This window comes from Lichenostomus cassidix, chromosome 2, assembly GCF_008360975.1.
Source record: "Lichenostomus cassidix isolate B80296 chromosome 2, HeHo_3.0, whole genome shotgun sequence".
NCBI lineage: Eukaryota > Metazoa > Chordata > Aves > Passeriformes > Meliphagidae > Lichenostomus > Lichenostomus cassidix.
In genome coordinates, this window is record NC_139482.1 from 17,072,721 (window position 1) to 17,092,639 (window position 19,919).

Below are 19,919 nucleotides of genomic sequence, written 5' to 3' on the forward strand. Positions count from 1 at the left end.
AAACATGCATATTGTTTGTATTCCCTCTGTTTACTGATTCCAAAGGCATGCAGTGAAACAGATATGCCTTGGGGTAAACACAAGTACCATAAAGTTCTCTTATACTTATTCCAAACTCCCTAGTTCTTACAACATAAATGCAAACAAACAAACAAAAAGCCCTCTCACACCACAGAGCACATTACTAGCGGCTACAGTGCACCATTATGAAGGGGACAGGTAGCTCTACAGCTTCACTCTTGCTAGAACAGCTGGAGCTTGCAGTGTGGAGCAACCTGTGCACAAAGCCTTTGAACCAGACCACAGATAAGCATCTGAGCTCCCAAGAGAATGGAGTTGTCTTGTAACCTGTGTATTAACATTACATATATGTTTTGCTACATACATATATGGTTTTCATACCAACAGTAAATTTCTGGTCTATCCTTTGGTTATGGCAGATCAGTATAATCCCAAAATTTTTAGGGATTAGAAAAGTTAAAGGCAAACTAGTGAAAGTGGGAAATCCTCTGCTGGAAACTCTATAAGCCTCTCAAAAATTTTTTTAAGTTTACTGGAGCATATATAGCCAACTGTCACTGGAGCTGCATGAAGAAGGTTCTGCAAAACTGAACTATTACGTCAGGTCTGCAGTCTGTCTCTCTACTCTGTAATTTAAACCTCATGCTTCCCCCTTGTTTTTGTACTGATTTAAGCAAGGACACTTTCCTAGCTATAGGAAAGTATCACAGCATGTATCACAGACATGTATGCATTAAACACCTCTCAAAAAAGTCAAGAAGCAATATTAATTGCTCTGGATTGAGGATTTGTCTCACCTAATGTTGTATTAAAAGAAAGTCAGCCAGACACCCTCCAGAGTCAGCTCATTCCCCTAGAGCTGGGTGGGACAAGCTGTCCTTTTGCATTCCCAGCCTCTCACCACTGACTGCAGTGGGCGGCAATTTCTACACTGAGCTTTTATGGATTAGATTCTTTTTTCTAATTCTTTGTAGTGAGCCTGCCCATATGTCTTTTCATTTAGCTCACTTTCTGCTCTGTTTCTCATCCTACTTTTTTCCTTTTCTTCTCCTTTCTTTATAAGAAAGCTGAGATCCTATAACTAGAAAGGACAGTCACAGCTTCATTCCATCTGTGGCTTGCTGGTCCATGCAATGAATATTGCTGTGATCCACCTTGAAGAATCCACCTTGACCTGTGGTTCCTATTTTATTGAACTAAGATTTAAGCATCTCTCTCCTGAGGCTGGCAATACACATTATTTATTTATCAGCAGACCAATACAGAAGCACATTCATTCTCCTCTTCCTCTGTCCTACCATTAGTACACTTATTTATTCCTAAACTTTCTAACTTTTAAAATGCAGAGAAGTGAGTTTGTGGCATGAATTTTTTCCTTCTTACTTCATAGGTAATGCAGAAATATTAATAAAAAGAAGCAATCATGTGTTGCAAACATTTAACTAACACTTAACTCATGACTTGGACTTGGACTGATGACCTTAAAGATCTTTTCCAGCCTAAATGATTCTGTGATTCCCTGAAACTGGGAAGAGAGACAGAAGGTAAAGAAGAATTATGTGGAAAGGTATAAGGGAATTCTTAGTGTAGAACTACGGAGGAAAGGAAAAAAAGGCAAAATAAAACAGAAATGAGACAGTGTGAAGGACAGTAAATAGGAGTTTGTGAAAGAAGCCAGAGATGAAAGAGAGCACTACTGGAGATGGAGTGCTGAGAAATTAATATGGAAACAAGAAAGGGATAATATAAAAAAGTATAAAAGGGATAAAATAAAGGGATATAGTAAAGTATAAAAGGGATAAAATAAAAAAGAAACAAAAGTAAGAGACATTTAAACTGGGAAGGAGGAACTGATGAGAAAAAGAGGAGTTAAAGAGACTGTAGCATATGAAGAAAAAGTCAACAAAAATTAAAGGAAGGAAAGAAAGAAAAGTAGTATGAAATGGAGAAACATGAAATAATGCATATTTTCTTCAGTGCTAGAAGATTTTGTATTAGTTCTTGTTATTACAATGCTGTAGCCTAGCATAGCAGGCATAGGGGAGAGAGAGAGAGAGAGCAAGAAAGGAAGGAGAAGAGGGACAAGAAAGAAGAACATCCAACATAAACTTCTTTAGTTTGGTTTAATATTCTGAGGTGCTGTGAGTTTTTTGGCAGGTGTCAGAACATGATGGTGCTTTTTAGGAAACAAGTGAGCAGAGCACTTCAGGTAAATGCCAGCTGGAGTGACCCACAAATGCTTGAGGACATGGGCAAAGATAAGAACATCAGTTGTCTTTGCAATCCACTCTAATATTCAAAACAAAGATACTTGAAATGCACCTTAAAGCTATAAATGGCTTCTGAAACCTAGCACTTAGTTCAGCCATTACCACTCAAGATGTAGTTAAGGTTCCAAACAGCTTCATCCTCCTCAGACACTGCAAGAAATAACAGCTTTCTGTAAGTGGGATTTTAGGGCAGCCTCTCTGAGACACCCCATGCAGTGGGACTGCATGCTGAGGTGGCTGCTGCCCTCTGTACATGTCTGGTTGTTAATGGGGGACAACAGAAGATCCGGTTTGATTAAATCATCACCAAGCTCTGACAATTGATGACATGTCATGTGTGTGTACAGGCAGACCTTACTTCTCAGAAAAATGTTTCCCTTATCAATTCCATCGTGTTATCAATCCCTGACCACATGGACTTACGGCCCCAAGAACACCTGCACCTCAAAAGCTCTTTAGCCATCACCATGTTCAATGGCCCTTCCTATTCCCAGGCTAAGGTCACCATTTTTTCAGGTGTAAAACAAGAAGCAAACAAAAAAATAAAGAGGAAAGCAGTATCACTCTTCCCATAAAATGGGAAGCTTACAACATGTATAATCTCAAATACAGCTAGAGGAACAGGCTCTGTATTTGGACTAGCCTGGTTATACCTGCACTGAACCTGTTGTCACAGATGAGCTGTCAGTGAGACAACCTTGACAGCACACTGGCTGAACTCTGCTTGGAAGGGAAGGGAGCGTAAGGCCACTTGGAGCCTGACCCAAAGCCATCCCATGAGAGCTTCCAGTCTAGCCACGCTTCAGGCTTTAGGCAAAGCGAGCAAAAAGATGGATGAGATGCAGCACATTTTGCATTGGCCTCTCTGAAATCACAGCGCCTCTGTGTGGAAGTTTATTTCCCCAGCATCATTTCACCACTTGAGCTATCTCCCTGCTACCAGTCTGCATTACTTCTGATTGGCAAGAAAAACACCCAGGTCAGTTAACAGGCACTCATTTCTGCCTATTTATGTATGTAATTTCCTATGAACAAATGAAATATGAGAGTTAAAAACAATGTCTAGATTATCCAATTAAGCAGAGAGAAGTTAATAAATTTCTCATGCTTTATTCCTATTTATTTCCTATGCTTCCTTAGCATACTATGCAGATAGAACAGCATTGTGAATGCACTAAGAAACCTCTTGGCATTTCAGCCAAGATTTTTCAGGGTGTTATCACAAATGACAAAAATATAAACACACTAAAACATAACACATTTCAGTCCTAAAAAGGTCGGATTTACATAATTACATCATTGGTTTGCCAATATCCACATTTATCTCATCAGTATAGCACGGCCCACCCATCCCATAAGCTATTAGATTGTTTGGATTGAATACATAAAAGCTGTTACTGATCTATTTTTCTAAACTTAACATTATGACAACTCTCATAACTGGTGCTGCGTTCAAACCAATTGTAGCTTTTGCTTTCAAACCAACAGTTTCTTTCTTTTGCTTTTCCACTGATGCTTTTTATGGTAGAATTTTCTGGGAACAGACAGAGTCATGTAATTCATGAAAATGCAGAAAGCATTTCCTCCTCCCTCCTCATTCTCTTTGAAGAGATGAAGGACACCATGTACATAACATAGACAACCACCACGAATGCAGGGAGCCAAACCCTTCAGACCAATCTCAATTTCAGCACTTCCTCAGGGCACCACAGAACTGATGGGGTCATCTCTTTTTTTTCCAAAAAAGGAATAGTTTCAAAGATGTACAGTTCTGGTACAGATCAGCATTTTTATTTGGTTTAAATATGCTGTATATCAGATTTCTGCTATTTCAAAGAAAAATACTTTTAGTAACTGCACTCATAAGTCAAAATAAATGCATGGCTTTCTGACTCCCTGTACTAACAACTCAGCTCTTATTTTTGTTCCATATTTGTATGTCTTCTCATTGCACTAAAGACAAAACAGAACAAGTTGATATAGCTAAATGAACATACAGAAAATGTAACCCTTGGTCTCATCTGACATTACCAAACAACTGAGCCAAAATACAATTCCTATTACAGGTATATGTAATGGGTTAGGATGTAAATAATACAAAAATATCATAAAACAGACCTGACAGTCAAAAGACATAAGCAGCATGTTAACACCTGTTTCTTCCAATGTAAGGACTTAGAAAGTGAGAAGTAAGTTGCTGTGCTGACTTTTGGAGTCAGCACTATTGGCAGGAGAAATGGTCACAGAAAGTCTTAGATTCAACTGGATTTTGCAATGCAAGTGTCCAAGCCACACCACAGCTCATAGCTATAAGGCCAAACAGCATTTGCACTTGTATGTCTTTTGAAATATAAGAAGTGCTATCAGTGCATCAGCAGAGTCTTAGATCACAAACTTCTTCCTATACTGTTTGAATCCTACATTTTCTTTCCATTTTACTTCCTTGTATCCCAAAAGTATACAAATTGGTCAGCATGGCTGAAGTAAACAATCTAGTTTACCCAAAGGTCAAGCTATCTTTAGCAATTATTAAGTGACACAGGGACTAGCCCTTTACCCAACACACCCGTTCAGTTTTTTCACTTAGTCACACGGAGTTCAAATTTGCAATGATGTAAGAAAGGCATATATTCAGACAAAAAATAATTTCAGCATCACATCATTTCTCATGGAGTCCTATTGCGTGCTGATATTTGCAACTGTCTTGCTTTTGCCAGCTGAGGCTTTTTTTAACACCAGATCTTAACCTGTATCCAAGAAAAGATATTTTTACTGCTCACAGTTTCAGAAGTCTGATTAGTTTTCCAGAGCCCTTATTAGAAAAAGTACAATCCAACGTGGAGAAGAATCAAAATCCTCAGATGTATAACTGTGTTCTCTTAAACACCAGGTAATGGTTTACTTCTCTTTGTTAAAAGGAAGATAGGAACAGAATTAATTCTCTTTAGTATTTGTAAGACTAATGACTAATGATATACTGAAGTGGAGACTCAGTGGAAAGCAGAGAATCTGGGACATGACCGTGAACTAACACATTTTGGATTTGTGAAAAATTTACTCAAAAAGCTAAGGTCCTGCACGACAAGAAGAATGGCTTGTTTGAAGAAGAAAAAACACTGTTGCTAATTTCGCATGGTTCTAGGAACCGTGGTAGCAAAATGCCCACCTTCAAAAAGTGATTTTTAACCTCTGTTCAAGTAACAGCTCATTTGGATAGCTACCTGGAAGTCATAAAACTTGACTGGACTTTGACTTGCATGACTCCTGCAATTCTGACAAGCTACCTGGTTTGCAAAGGAAGTAAAGGAGGGCCTCCCCTCCTCGTAAGGGAGGTCACAGCCATGAGCATTTCCATCATCTGTCAATATGTTTAGGGAGCTCCGGCAACATCTGAGTCAGTCAGTTATTTAGGAATTTCAAGTAAGCAGTCAAATTAGTGCAAACTGTTCTACTAAAAACAAGGGCAGCGGGGAAAAAAAAAAAAAAAGAAAGAGCAAAACTTCTAAAGAATTGGCACAAGGAAACATTATGTAAAAAGAGGTGGAGTAAGAATAAAACCAGAAACTAGTAGACAATAAAAAATGGTCTCAAATCCAATCCTTATGTTTTTATTCAGGGCAAGTTCTCACTGAAAGCAGCAAAATCTTTGCCTGAGAATCTCAGACATACATGAGAGATAAGATTTCTACACTTAATTAAGGGCTGGAAAGACCTTCACCCAAAGCAGATAATGTTGTCTTTAAGTGACTTCATCAGCTCCAGGGTAAGCTCTCAGCAAACCTCAACATGAAAGGCAGACCAGGCAGGCCTTTTAGTGGGAAAGAGAGAACCCTCCCCCTAAAAATTCCACTCTCTGGGAGTTTCCAGGTAACTGGTTTTGATATCTACCATATGACACACCTCTCGGACTAACTGGGAGATTATTGCATGGGTGCGGCAAGCTCATGTTCCTTGAGCGGTTTTGTATCAAGAACATGACACTTTCTTTCAACGGCAGCTTCATATAAACTTAAAATCCATCCTCATTATTTGAATTTTTTTTTAAAAGTATCCTTTAAAATGTTGGTATAGTAATAGGATCTACAAGGTTATATTCCTTATGCGTGCACATATTCCTTATACATACATGTTACACTATTCCTAGTGTTCGTGAAATAATTAAAATACATCAAAGCACAAAGCCATCATATTAAAAAAGCCACAGTGCAGTATACATCCAACTGTAACACAGGACATGTACTTTAAACAGAACAGCTTTTGACTAGAAAATCTTTGAGATTAATAGATTGTTTTATGTGTAGCTAAAATAAAAATATTATTTTTTTCCTTATAATTCTATCCACTTTCTCACTAACTTAGGCTTTCCACAGCAATAGGTATTGTATATCAAAGGACACATGAATGAAAGAGAACAGGTACATTTACAGTCTTTCATCACAGTCTGATTTGATGCAGGTACTCCTCAGTGTCTGCAGGTCTGTAGTTGCATAAATAATTGGTAACTACTGAAAACCCATTCAGAGGAAAAGTAGTAAAATCCATATCAGTAAAAAAACCCACCAGAACATCAGAGACTTCTTTTATAAATTTTGTTCAGATCTCAGCAAGATTTGTAACAGCAAGTTGGAAAATAAGTGTTCATGTTCAATATGTAAGTTTGAAACCAGACAAAAAATCTAAGAGAAGAGTTTGGTTCAGAGAGCAATTAAATATTTGCTTTCTCATACAGCTGAAGGAAGAAGAAACAGTTTTCACTGTTCTCATTAAATTCCCAGTTAATCTGAAAATATCTTTTAGCTTGGAAAATAAAAAAAAGACAAAAGGAATTAGATATCCTTCATTATTTATAAGCATGATCTTACCTTACATCTCTTGGTGAGCTCTGTTTCTAGATGACTTTGGCAGGTATTTTAATTCAGAATTAGTTTCAGCAATACATGCCATTACACATGCTCTTTAAAATAAACTGCTTTTTCTCTTTTCGTCAGACAAAGTATGTGGCCTAAAAGAGCTGCACTGTCTCTGCTCAAGATATTTCATGGACACTCTGAGGCTTTCTTTCTACTCTGTGGAAGTTAAATCTGAGTAAGGAAGGCATTTTTCCTGTCCCGGAAATCAGCATAACCAAAACCAATGCTGAGCTAATGAGAAATGTTTCTTCCATGTGTTCTGTTTGGCAGACACCGCAAGTCATATCAAGGAAACACGTGATGTTTATAAATACAGTATGGCTCATGTTGTCATAACCTCTCAATGACAAAAAGAGCAGTAGAAAAAGCAGACAGCAAAACAGCAGGAGAGATGAGATTTGTATCATTTGGAAGGTCTCTATCAGATAATAGAGGTATTAGCATTTGCCTTTTCATTTCGTTTTTTTTTTTCTTTCTTCCCAAAAGGAAACAAAGTGTTATAGTAATAGGATCAGTAAGGTAAACACATGGCAATTTATATAAATGCTATCCTATAGGCATCCTAGCACTAAAATGCATTCACACAATTTATTGCTTAAATTATTTTCCAATAAATACTTTTGTTCTGAATACCTCTAAGTAGTGCAAAGAGTTCTTCTTTTTTTACCTGTAGTATGCAATGCAAAGATAAAATTGTAGCAGCATTTGCAACTTTTATGTTTACTGATGTTAAGATCATAAACAATCCAATGAAGAGAAGTTAAACATTTCAAAGAAGCTGGAGGTATGTTTACAGGTACATTAAAAACACAGAAGGATTATTCTGCTTTTATTATTTCCCTATCTTTTCCATAAAGCATCACTGAATTTCAGCCTCCTTGGAAGTCTTAAATTCCTGGGTAGTTGTTTGAGGGGTTTGAACCCTTCTGGGGTATTTTTAGGATCACAAATTACATCTAGCTCTAGAGAGTTACAACGTTAGCAGCCTGCTAACCAGTCACTTTCAGGGGAAAAATGAAAAGCTGGTGGTGAGCAATTTCAGTAATAAAAACCATTCAGCACAAGTTTACCCAGCTTACCAAATATCTGTCTCATCTGCCTATACAACTCAATTTAACTCCTCTCCTCTCACCGTGGCAGCCAAAACCCCCACTGCTGTCAGGAACATCACCATTTTGCCACTCTAACTCCAAAAAAATGCAGAGTTTCCAGGTATCCCACAATGCCCCAACTCAGCTCTGACTCAACTTGCCCTAATTGTCCTTTCTTGGAGAAAGTCTCTAAAAAAAAAACCAAAACACCTCAAAGCATACTTCAATACAACAACAGCCACAACAAGCATTCTTTGGATACTCTGGTATCACCCCCCCAGCAGAGATCTGGGGAGTCAAGGGAATTATAAGCAAAACAAGTCAGGGAATTAGACAAAACCACAGTGAGTCTATGACATTTTAAAATGAAGTGTACCCCACAGACTTCAGGGCAGGTGGATGGGATGAAAAAGACTGCCAAGCAAAATAGCCACTGGTTTCTTATGAAGTAAAAATTGCCTCACAATTCTCAAAACTGGCTGGTACATGAAGCCCAAAACAAACTACTGCATAAGCCAACATTATTAGTATCCAACTGTGCCACCAGAAACACTGACTAGTTTCTGTAAGAGAAGGGGAAGATTATAATTTAAGTTTCTCTATCCCTTAGCCACTCCAGAAAAGGAGTGTGTAGGGAATGAGGATAAAAAATATGCTGTGCACATTCAGTGGGGGAATCACTCCAGCTCAACATCCCAGCATGAAAGGAGCTGTGTGACACTTGCAAAGTAACTCAATTCACTCAGCAACATAAAAACCCCACCGTCAGTTCTTTCCTGTCACGTCCTGACACTCAGTCTATTCACCACTGCTGACTGGAGGAGTGGCAGCCTGGGCCCTTCTCCTCCCAACCCATGCAAATCATAAATGTTAATTCTGAGGGCACAGGCCAGCACGGCTGTGTACATGCATTGACACTGGAATTTGGAACTATGCTGGGGGAATAAATAGACCATCTAAACATCTAAGACAGTATTTTGTCAGAAGAAAGTGGTGTTGCACAGAGAGCTAGAAAGTGCTGAAAAATGGTACAAGCTCAGGTGAAGGAATAAATGAATGAAAGGCAGCAGTGTGAAGACACATTTTTCAAAAAACCCAGCTGCTGCAGATTTAAAGTGCACATTTTGGGAAAGTAAAAATAAAAAATGAAGAGCACAAGCACAAATATTCAGTGAGACAGCATTATGTGGCTACTCCTTGCTTGAGCAGCACTCAACATTGCAGATCTATCAAACAGACCATGTTCTCTGAGATGTAAATGGCCAATACCAGTAAGCAAGTGATGCACTCAGAAGGGTTTCAAGAAAAAACTTTCCTTTAGAGCTTGCTTGGAGCCTCAGCCCATTCCCTTTACTCAAACACAACCCACTCAGGAAAATGCATGAAACAAAGAGCAGGAAAATTAGAATTAATGGACAGGAAAGCTGAATGGTTCAATAGAACAAAGTTCTAGATCCCACATTCTTCTTGCACATTCTGAGTCTTCTTGTCCATATGGATAATACTTAACACTTCAAGTGTTACTGCCAATTCTTATACAGGTCTCACATCTGTTTGGTAGTTAAAACAGGTGTTCAAGCTGGCAGCTAACATTATTTTCTTAGACTATTTTGGGCCAGTTACATGGAAATAAATCACATGAATAGAAGCCTGAACATCATCAAACCCAGGGATAAACATTCCAAAGGGACAAGAAGGCAAACAGTAGAAAAATCTGTAAAGGCAAAACTTTCCCAAACATCAAGAAAACAAAGGTTTAACTCACAGATGACAAGAGATACAACCACACTCCTAGTATCACCATGGAAAAATATACTTACAATGACTAATTAATGATATTCTAAATACTGTTTTTCAATGGTCTCTAAGTATTTCAATGTTTTTCTAGGTATTTTGAAACACTTAAACATGATGCCAAACACACACTCCCTGTTTCCCACTGCAGTCAATTTAGCACTCGTATATCATATGAAATTGATTAATGAACACCAATTTGCCCAATGCAAAGACATGCAAACAAAAAAGCAGAGATAAAAGCAAAGATTTTTTCACGATCTTACAGGTACTGTGCAATATCAGTACAGAATATGTACATGTTTTTCATTTAGAACCCTCACATTTTCACCCCCTTTACTCTGGTTTGCTAAGGAAAGAGAGATAGATAATCCATCTGGTTATTGGTGGCTTTTTTTCTGCTGAACGAATAACCTGCAAAGCCCCAGGCAAATTTCAGCCAGATTTAACCAACAAGTAGAAACCATAAGACTACTACGTCCCTATAAATTTTGCCAAATTAGAGATTTGAGAGAAGATCCTACTGTACTTCTGCCAAAGAGAGGAAAAGCTGCAGTGTGGGCTCCAGCTTTTTAGATCCCAGAGGATGGACACTGGATAATGTTGTTACTTTGGGGAAAACCTCAGTTAGGGCCTGAGTGTTGCTGTGTAAGGAAGAACTCAACCAAAAGACACACATCCTTAGATAAACAGGTTTCAGTATTTCTGGAGCTCAAGAAATCACTTGTTTCCATGCTCATAACTTTGAAGTGCAGAAGTTCACATAGATCAAAGGGAAGACTTTTTGCATGTTTCTCCACAAAGCCCCTATGAACATCCTGGCTCTGACTTCACCTCTCAGACCAGAAAGACAAGAAATCTGCCAATGAAAAAGGAAAAGCCAAAAGAGAAAATAGCTCTTTTGCTGGATGCACAGAATTTCAAAATGGCGTCTTTGCATTTCTGCAAAGTAAAATGAAGTATTCTGCCATGAAAACACCACCTCTGCAAAGGTCATCACTGTGTCACGACTGTTTATTAGTTATGGCCAAAGGTGCTAACTCAGACATAATCAGAAGATGTTGAGTGTGTGTTTCTGTTGTACAACACAGGATTTTAAAATAAGCAGTTCAGGTAATTGCAGGTTTTGCACAGAAGCAGCACCTGTGTTCAAAACAACTCTGTTAGGCAGAGGGGATTCCTGGAAGAGGGCCACAGAAGTAATTTTTACTTTAAAATATATATATAGTTAAGTAAAAAAGTACCTTAAAACAGGCCTAGAACACACAAATAAAGCCACAGTAGATACCTTCAGCATCCACTGTACATGGAACAAGAACAATCTAACATGACTTTATAAAGCCACAGTTACAAGCATTAATGTCATAATGCAGAATGGTAGTATGTCATGCCTTTGAATATGAATGAGATGTATTGGATACACCCAGTTACTGCCACAGGAATATAACCAGAACTGAAGAATTTCAGGATATTACAGAATACACAAAAACTATCACATCTTCCCTTTGAAGCACATCCTTTTCCTTTCTCATGTGGTGTGCAGCAGTGTGAAAAATCAAGTAATTAGATTTCTGACCTAACCAAAGGACCATTTCATAATTGAAGTGCATAAATAAGAGGTGGTTGAGAATAGTGCCTGTAAATCAACTATTGCAATCTTTCTAAAATATTGTGGCCTTAAACTGTTGAAACACATGAAGTACTTACACAAAATATTATTAATAAACCAGGGAGACATGCTCAGAATTGATAATGAAACCAAGTAGCAAATGTACAATTAAGGAAATCACTTTACAGGAAATTTTCTGCACGGTTGAATCAGCTTTGGAACACACAGAAAATCCACGAAGCAGGTAGGACAGTAGTGCCATTAACTGGCCCCACAGAGTTAATTTTGTTGTACTGTTTCCTGTGGACAAACCTAGGATGGGTGGGGAGGAGATGAGGTTGTGTAATCTCTCCACCACCACCCTCTACTGCAATACCAGCTGCAGGTAACACGGTGGGAGAGGAGCCACACAGCTGCATCTCCTGCCCTCTTGGCACTAAGGTGGGAGGAAACAGTGCAGCAATAGATAAGAGACAGAGAGAGAGAGAAATCACATGTTTCAAATGCAGTCTCTGTAGTTTCCTAATACAAAATGTTCACCTGGAAATTCAAATATACTCATCCTTTTTCAGTTCAGGTAGAAAATTTCAGAGAAAGACAAAACCATTTACATCTCAATGGTATTTATCAGAATTTCCTATCCAAAATCATCATTTACAAAGACTTTCAGCAGACTTCAAATGAAGTACATCTGCTCAGCCACTGGAAACCGAACCCTGCTGAAACCTTGCTGCAGTGTACTAACACCATGCCATACCTCACTGTAAAGGGTTTGGAAACACAGAATAGCAAGCTGTAAAAACTCTGAGCACTGTCTGTGTCACAAAATACATAATTAAAGGCTATGTTTTGCTTCACATGCTTTAGTGCATTTAAACAAGATCAAAAAAACAGTTAATGCCCAGGGCAAATAATTGGAAAAAGAAAAGCAGTTAAGACACATTACAATAAGCATTATTTATTCCCTCTTCTGTGTATGTGTCATACATACACCCCTGATTTTCTGAATTGTTGTATACACATTACATTTAAGAATTTAAACATTTAGTATAAAAGCTGGAGGAAAAAAGTATAAATGCAGCAGCAGTACTTACCCTTATATCTCCATTAGCAGCTCTGGAAGTGTGATTAAATGCATGTGCAGGATCTTTGTTGTAAACTTTAAGGAAAGATCGGTCTTGAATATTCCTGGAATTAGAAGAATCAGCAATGACAACAGATGAAAGCAGTTGTATTTATTTTGTTGCCTGAATGTTTCAGGTAACAGATAAATATAGTAGTTCTGCAGCCGATCTATAAGAAAAGCGTAAATGCCATAACTAAGACACACACACACAAACAAAAGCCTACTTTGATTCTCTTTCCCATGGGAAGTATCATACTTTCACTACAACTCCACACCCATAAAAATTAGATAGTGTTGTTTCTTTCAAGATCCTGCTATAGAGTGAAAACACTTTGAAGACAATAGAACTTCAACACTTACGCAGCACTCAAAAAGGATTTAGTTAATATTTACATGCTTTATTGTACACTCAGCCCACATAAATTTTTGCTATTCTAAGAAGCAAGAATATCAAAAGAAAAGCAGTCTTTCTGACTGTGATTATTCTTGAGGAAACTTTATTACCAGATTGCTCACAAAGCTGAAAAAAAATCCACAAAAGCTAAAAATTCAGTAGTAGATAAATTCTTCCTCTAAACTTTATCTATAATAAAGACAGTTTTTTAAGGGACAAAGTAAATACCACAGAAACTAATTAGCAAAAATTTTTGATGAAAGCTTACACAGAAATGGTTTAGATCAAAAGCCCTATGAGAATACTTTTGTTTTATTACGACTCTTCACCTTGTCATTGATTAGTTCATTTTTTAACTACTACATTTAGGAAAGACATGACAATTTTCTATTTGGTTTCAAGACCTACCTCCCAATAATTTTATGGCTTTGACACTTGCCCTGAGCTCTGCTGATTTCTGGTTCATATTTAATCAATAGCAAAGCCTCCAATCTGTGCTCACTTACATCCTCTCAAACCTGCGATTCCTTTCATTTCACTGTGGTGATCGCTAGAGAATTTACTTACACATGCGACTGAATTCCTTTCCTCCAGGTGCAGCTACAAGTCTAGTGAACTGATCTTAATCACTTGGATTATAATTTAAAAATGAAGGGAAGGATTGTTGGGCAGGTCCAATTTCTTTCTTACAATGTCATATTACAATCAGCGATTGCTTTGAATGGGTAGCTAGTCAGAACTTGTGCTGCTGTTGTAGATGTCAAGTAGTTATTAAAGAAACCCTGCAGCTTGAGAGACAGATCAGTGTCTTGTGTTTAAAAACTGGAGGGCTGATAAGAAGTTTAGTATTTATGAGTGTTTACTTGTAGACTGCATAGGAAAATAGGTACCTTGTGGCAAGTTCAAGTTCTTCAATTATTTATGGTAACATAAACTGTTTTCCATCTTGCAAATGTGACCCTTTTGCTTTGAGATCTGCACTGGGAGTCTCAGTTACCACTGTCTGCCTCTGACCTGCGACTATGTTTTTCTCAATACAAAGCAAGCTCTCTCATCTTCAGTTCAAGAAACAGCATATTATTCATTTAAATACACTCTATCTGCTGTCTTTTCTGTCTGACGGCTATGAGATGGTACCTCAAATAACTGGAGTTTTTTCAAAAGCATTTTCCATAAATATTTCTTGTAGAAACATAACACTTTAAAGTAAAACATTGCTGCAAGGCAAAGCACCAAAATACTAGGCATTTGATCTCTGATATGAATGTATTTCACCTCATGTTGCTATTCTAAGATAAACATTACCGATAACAGCTATATATTACTGTACTTTTATTATTACTATAATTTGCATTACTGTAGCTCCCAGATGCCCTTGGCATGTTCAAAGGCCTCACTGATCTGTGTGTGCTGTGTAAACACCCCAGGAAGACAACCTCTTCACCAGCTTACAAGGTGAATAGAAGTCACAAAAGACAACAGGATAGCTGCAGGAAGATAAGGGAACAAAAAGGACTCATAAGATCATTGTCTCTCCCGCCAGAGGAGCAATAAACAAACCCTGGAACCACGAGCATGCTCTGAGTAGGCAGTCCAACAGAGAGAGTGGGAAGACCAAGGCAGTGGCTTGGCAGATGTCTGTGGAGGACATCTTCCAAGCATGTTAAAAGGCTGCCTGAGAGAGAGAGGGAAGGCACTTGTTTGAAAATTGAAGCTGTAGAATTCAAGCTGGCATTATCCACCAAGTGGAAGCAGATGGTACTTGGTACTCAACAAGAAATGGAAAGTAGCATTGAAGTGGGCTTGGAGGAGCCCTCATAATGAGGACAAGTAGTTTAATGAGATGGAGAAGATATAGTCAGAGGACAAGTGAAAAATAAATGCATGCAGAACAGTCTGTTTGTCAAACTCGGAGAATGATCTTTGCTGCTTCATTTGAATGGGTAAGAGCAAGTAAGATTACCTATTACCTGTGTCAACTGCCAAGAAAAGACAATTACAGCAGTTGCTATTAAAAAATTGAAGAATTACATGAGTGTTTTTTCTCTACGTGATTGGAAAGGAAAGGCCGTACAACAGGGATGTTCGGGAGAAAAAAATCTGAAATCTACATTGGATGCAGAGCCCCGAACCACTTTAGGAAAAAGACTGGACTTAAGTAGAACAAGGCTTTGTCCCCAGCGATTAAAAAAAAACAATTAAAAAAAAGAAGCAGAAGGGAAAAAAGAGAACAAAAAGGGAAAGGGAAAGGAAAAAGGGAAAAAAGGGAGAAAAGGGAGAAAAGGGAGAAAAGGGAAAAGGAAAAGGAAAAGGAAAAGGAAAAGGAAAAGGAAAAGGAAAAGGAAAAGAAAAAGAAAAAGAAAAAGAAAAAGAAAAAAAGAAAAAGAAAAAAAGAAAAAAAGAAAAAGAAAAAAAAGAAAAAGAAAAAAAAGAAAAAGAAAAAGAAAAAGAAGGGAAAAAGCATGATGGCTTAATGCAAAGCTCAGAAGAACATGGAGCAGCCTCTGAGGGAGACAGAGAGCTTAAAGCCTGACAGAAACCCCTGTGTTTAAGGGAAGGAAAGAAAGAAGAGGATTGAAGGAAGACATGGTAAGCAAAGGACAGAAAAAGGAAGCTTCATTTCATCTGTTCTCTGAGGGGAGACAGTGGCAAGATCTTGTGAAGAGTAAGGAATAGAAATGGAGATATGGTTGTTGAGATTATTCAGAGGTGGTGAAAATGCAGCTGGTAGTGCATTTTATGGACTCCATTAACCTGGAATTCCTGAGGTCTGCTAAGTGAGGAGGTTGGCAGAAGAGAAGGAGGGAATTTTGTTATGGAGGAAGCCAGCTGGGTCATGGGGTTTCCTCTAGAAACGCTCTACAATACAAACATAGGAACAGAGGAAGCAGATGTTGGGATTGAGCCAGGCCTGAGGCTGGCAGAGTGACGCCTGCAATGGGAGCAAGGGAAAAAAAGGTGGAGTGGCATTAAGATAATCAACAACCACGTTTTTGGGGCAGGGAGGAGATGAAGTCATAAACTGTTAGTCTGAAACTCAAGGGAAGATGGAGGGATAAAGGGAGAGAGAAGGAGCCAATGGGCTAGACGATGGTTGGCAATAATGCACTTGGCAACAGAGATGTAGTAATCTCTATCTTGATTCAATCAGTTCATCTGATCTTGTGAATAAACTGTTTGATGTATAAGAAACTTGTGTACATGTTGAAAGATGATGATGCTGCTGAAAAAAATCAGATGGGTCTTCACATAGGCATTACAGTGGCCAAACAGGGGTGTGGGAGTCTGCAAGACAAGTAAGATTAAAAGAAACTGAAATTCAAGAGACTGGCTAATGACAAGACACGGGATAGACAGCTTGAGGAGAACAAGACAGGTGAGAAAATGGAATGTGGTGCTGTTCAAAGATGAAGAACAGGAATGGGGGAATTGGACATGGAAGAGCTAGAAAAGCTCCAACTTGCTCTTTTTACATGACATGGAGAAACATCTTAGTTATAGGATCTCCAGAAGAAACAAGGCAGCAGTGGACAATACACTCCTCTTGCTCCACATAATTTTCCTGCATTAGTGGCAGACTAGCAGAAATCAAAGAGCTTTTCTGCTTTTCCCTTAATTTTCTTATGCTCCTCTGTCCATTTTTATCAGTTTTATAAAGTGTAACATGTATGAGGTGTACCTGAGAGCCTTATTTATGCATGATTTGGGACCTGCTAGGGACCCTGAGACTCTAGTCCTTCTGTTGAAGGAACATGGTTAATTAAGAAGCTGCACTCCCACAAAATAAAGGATAGAAGAGTGAACTATTTATTGACCAAGCTCTGAATTAGTGAAGGAAAGTGGCTGCATTGGTTGCTGCCTCCTGACATATAACTGGAAGGTAGTGGTGTTGCAGTAGAGGTCACCAGTGCCACAGAGCTTTGGCTATGTCAGATGGCAAAACTGGCACTGTTGTGAGGATATCAGTGACATTCGTGTTTGTTACTTCAGGCTCACAAGATCAGGCTTTGCACTAACAGCAAAGAAAAAACCCAGGTTTCCTGTAAACATTTATTCTGTATTCTGTGTTTTAAATAACTGTGTCTCAGTTAAAATGCAATAAACATATTAAATATGTAAACTTTTTTGTAGCGTATGAATATTTCAACAAGGTATACCATTTATCACTGGCTTGTGCAATGGATATTACACCATCAGAGCAGACCTCCTGTATTACTCAGCTACCACTGAGCATGCCTTTATGTGCCAGGCCACTGTCTGTCAGATACTTATCAACCCCACTCCTTTCTATTCTATAACAGCACAACAAAACAAAAAAACACAAAAAAACCCCCAAACCCATGAAACCAGCAGCTATAATTCCATGTCTTACCTCACATCACACAACTCATAGTATATGTTTCTGCTCTCGTCCTTGATGTAAATGGCGACACTGGGCGATTCCAGCATTTTCATTGTCAGCTGCTGGGGGAAGGCACTTACAAAAAGGGCACGAATTGTGTCTGTGCTTGTGATTTCATTCGGCATCCTCAGCTGCTTTGTCTCATCTCCATACTGAAGATACAACACACCTATAAGCAAATGTAATAGGAAGTTACATATTCTTAAGTGCACATTAACGATCTGGTTTCGAAGTCTATGTGGAACACATAACCAAACCTTCTCTTCACATAATGAGAAGAGAAAAAACAACTCACACTTGTTTAAAAATAAAGCACAAATATCAATCTCCTTTTCAAGAGACTGTTGGAATAGAGCACTGAACACTGATATGGTTCTGCCTCGATGAATGTGCTAGTCCCAGCACTGAGAAGCCTCTCACTGTACTTCAGTTAGATAAATCAGAAGTTTACCTTACGAATCCTTATGGAAAATTTCAAACACACTGAGTTTGCCTGGTATTGGAAGTTGTTGACAAATCACAAGGTACTTTTTAAAAACAGTAGCTGAGGAAGAAATTTATCCTTTTATAGCATCCAGCTTTCCTTATACATAAATTTTGCATTTTAACCTCACATTTATCGATAAAACCAAGATTTTCATTTTCAGATGAGGAATTTTATATTTACAGTTCAGTTTGCTAACATTATATAGCATAAACCCTCATGTGAAACTCCTGCCAGGAGTAAAACTGAGGTCCCGCACAAAAACAAGAGCAATTATGGATCCTTTCAGTTTCACAGGACTGTTAATCATGCTTAGCATTCGGGGAAAAACACCTGTAATCTTATACTGCAAAACACAGACATTCTTATTCACTCAAGACAGAACAGCTTTCTGATATAGCTATTTTCAGGGAATGGGAGGCTGTGATATGCTCAACACTGGAAAGAAACATGGATAATACAGACCAGGGACCGAGTGAAGGGTTACGAAGTGCCTCTTCCATGATGCCTGTGTGGGCCCTGCCAGGCCTATGCTGACTCCTGTATAACGAGCAGGTGCCTGTACTCCACTGGCCAGTACTGCATGAGCGTGGCTCACGAGCATTGCTACAGCCCAGCCCCATGCCATCGCCACCTCCAAAGCCCTGAGAAAGCACTAAGAGCCATCTCAATCAACAGAAGAAATCAGTCTGCATTTGATGGTGTTGATGATGCCATGCCAGGCCTGGCTCCTAAAGAAAGCCAAAAGGTCTTCTCACAAGCATCTCCAGTGTGGGAATGTTTATTAGGACCTGCACAGCAAGAAAGAAGCTGCCACAGGACTGCAACGAAACAAAACAATTTCTTGGGATGTACAGCACTAGGGAGTAGATTCAGAAGCAAGTGCTCAGCTGAACTGGTTTGGATACAAGGAAATGGGGATTGGTAAGCCCAGTTGAGTGCACTGTGCTCTTTCTGAGCCATCTCAGGTGTCTCTAAACACTGCATCGTGCCAGCAGGAAACACCTTTATTCTCTTGCTGCCTGTACCAGATGGAGCAAGTATAGCTTCTGCAGTGGTGTAAAAAGATGGCAGATCACAGAATCACAAAATGGATGAGGTTGAAAGGCACCACTAGAGGTCATCTGGTCCACTTCCCACCCTGCTCAAACAGGGACAGCTTCAGCCACTTGCACAGAACAATGTCCTGACAGTTTTTGTATATCTTCTAGGACAGAGACTCTGCGGCCTTTTTGGGAAACTTGTGTCAGTGCTTGGTCAATCTCACAGTGAGGAAGGGTTTTCTGATGTTAGGAGGCAACCTCATGTGTTTCATTTGGTGACTGCTGTCTCTGGTCTCCTCACTGGGCAAGAATGTAAAGAGCCTGGCTCTGTCTTCAGTTCTTTTGTACACTGATGACATCGCTGCCCTTGAGCCTTCTCTTCTCCAGGCTGAACAGTCCCAGCTCTCTCAACTTGTCAGAGCAAAGAGGCTCCAACCAAGTTAATAATCTTTGTGACCCTCTATTGGATTCTCTCCAATCTTGGGAAGATTCTGTGCTTCCATGCCTTAGCATCTACCAATAATTAACACAGGTGTGCTAAAGCCTGGCAGAGCATCTTACACAACCTGAATTCACCACAGCAGTTGCAGCATGGATGTACTGTAATGTTGTGTTCCCATGACCAATACAAACAGGAGGGCTGGGAACACAATGTCCTCACTGCAGTTACCATCAGTCATCAGAAAATCTCAGCAAATCACAACATTTGGATGGTTAGGTCAGTGATTCACACTTGAAAGTCATCAGCAACAGGATGGGCCGTTTATGGTGCTGA

The 19,919-nt window shown here is 39.0% G+C and overlaps 1 protein-coding gene across 11 annotated transcripts in view; it reads right to left on the bottom strand.

Moving 5' to 3' along the window:
- Positions 1-19,919, bottom strand: part of KIAA1217 (KIAA1217 ortholog) — a 354,324-nt gene that overhangs the window by 59,795 nt on the left and 274,610 nt on the right. For 10 of the 11 annotated variants that reach the window (XM_085050500.1, XM_085050498.1, XM_085050510.1 and 7 more), the window contains 2 exons: positions 17,588-17,786; positions 12,790-12,883 (listed from right to left, as the gene is read on the bottom strand). In XM_085050500.1, the coding sequence (XP_084906626.1) occupies positions 12,790-12,883; positions 17,588-17,786 (293 nt within the window). Of the gene's footprint in view, positions 1-7,153; positions 7,437-12,789; positions 12,884-17,587; positions 17,787-19,919 lie in introns of those variants that run through there. The other variant, XM_085050508.1, reaches the window with a different exon arrangement.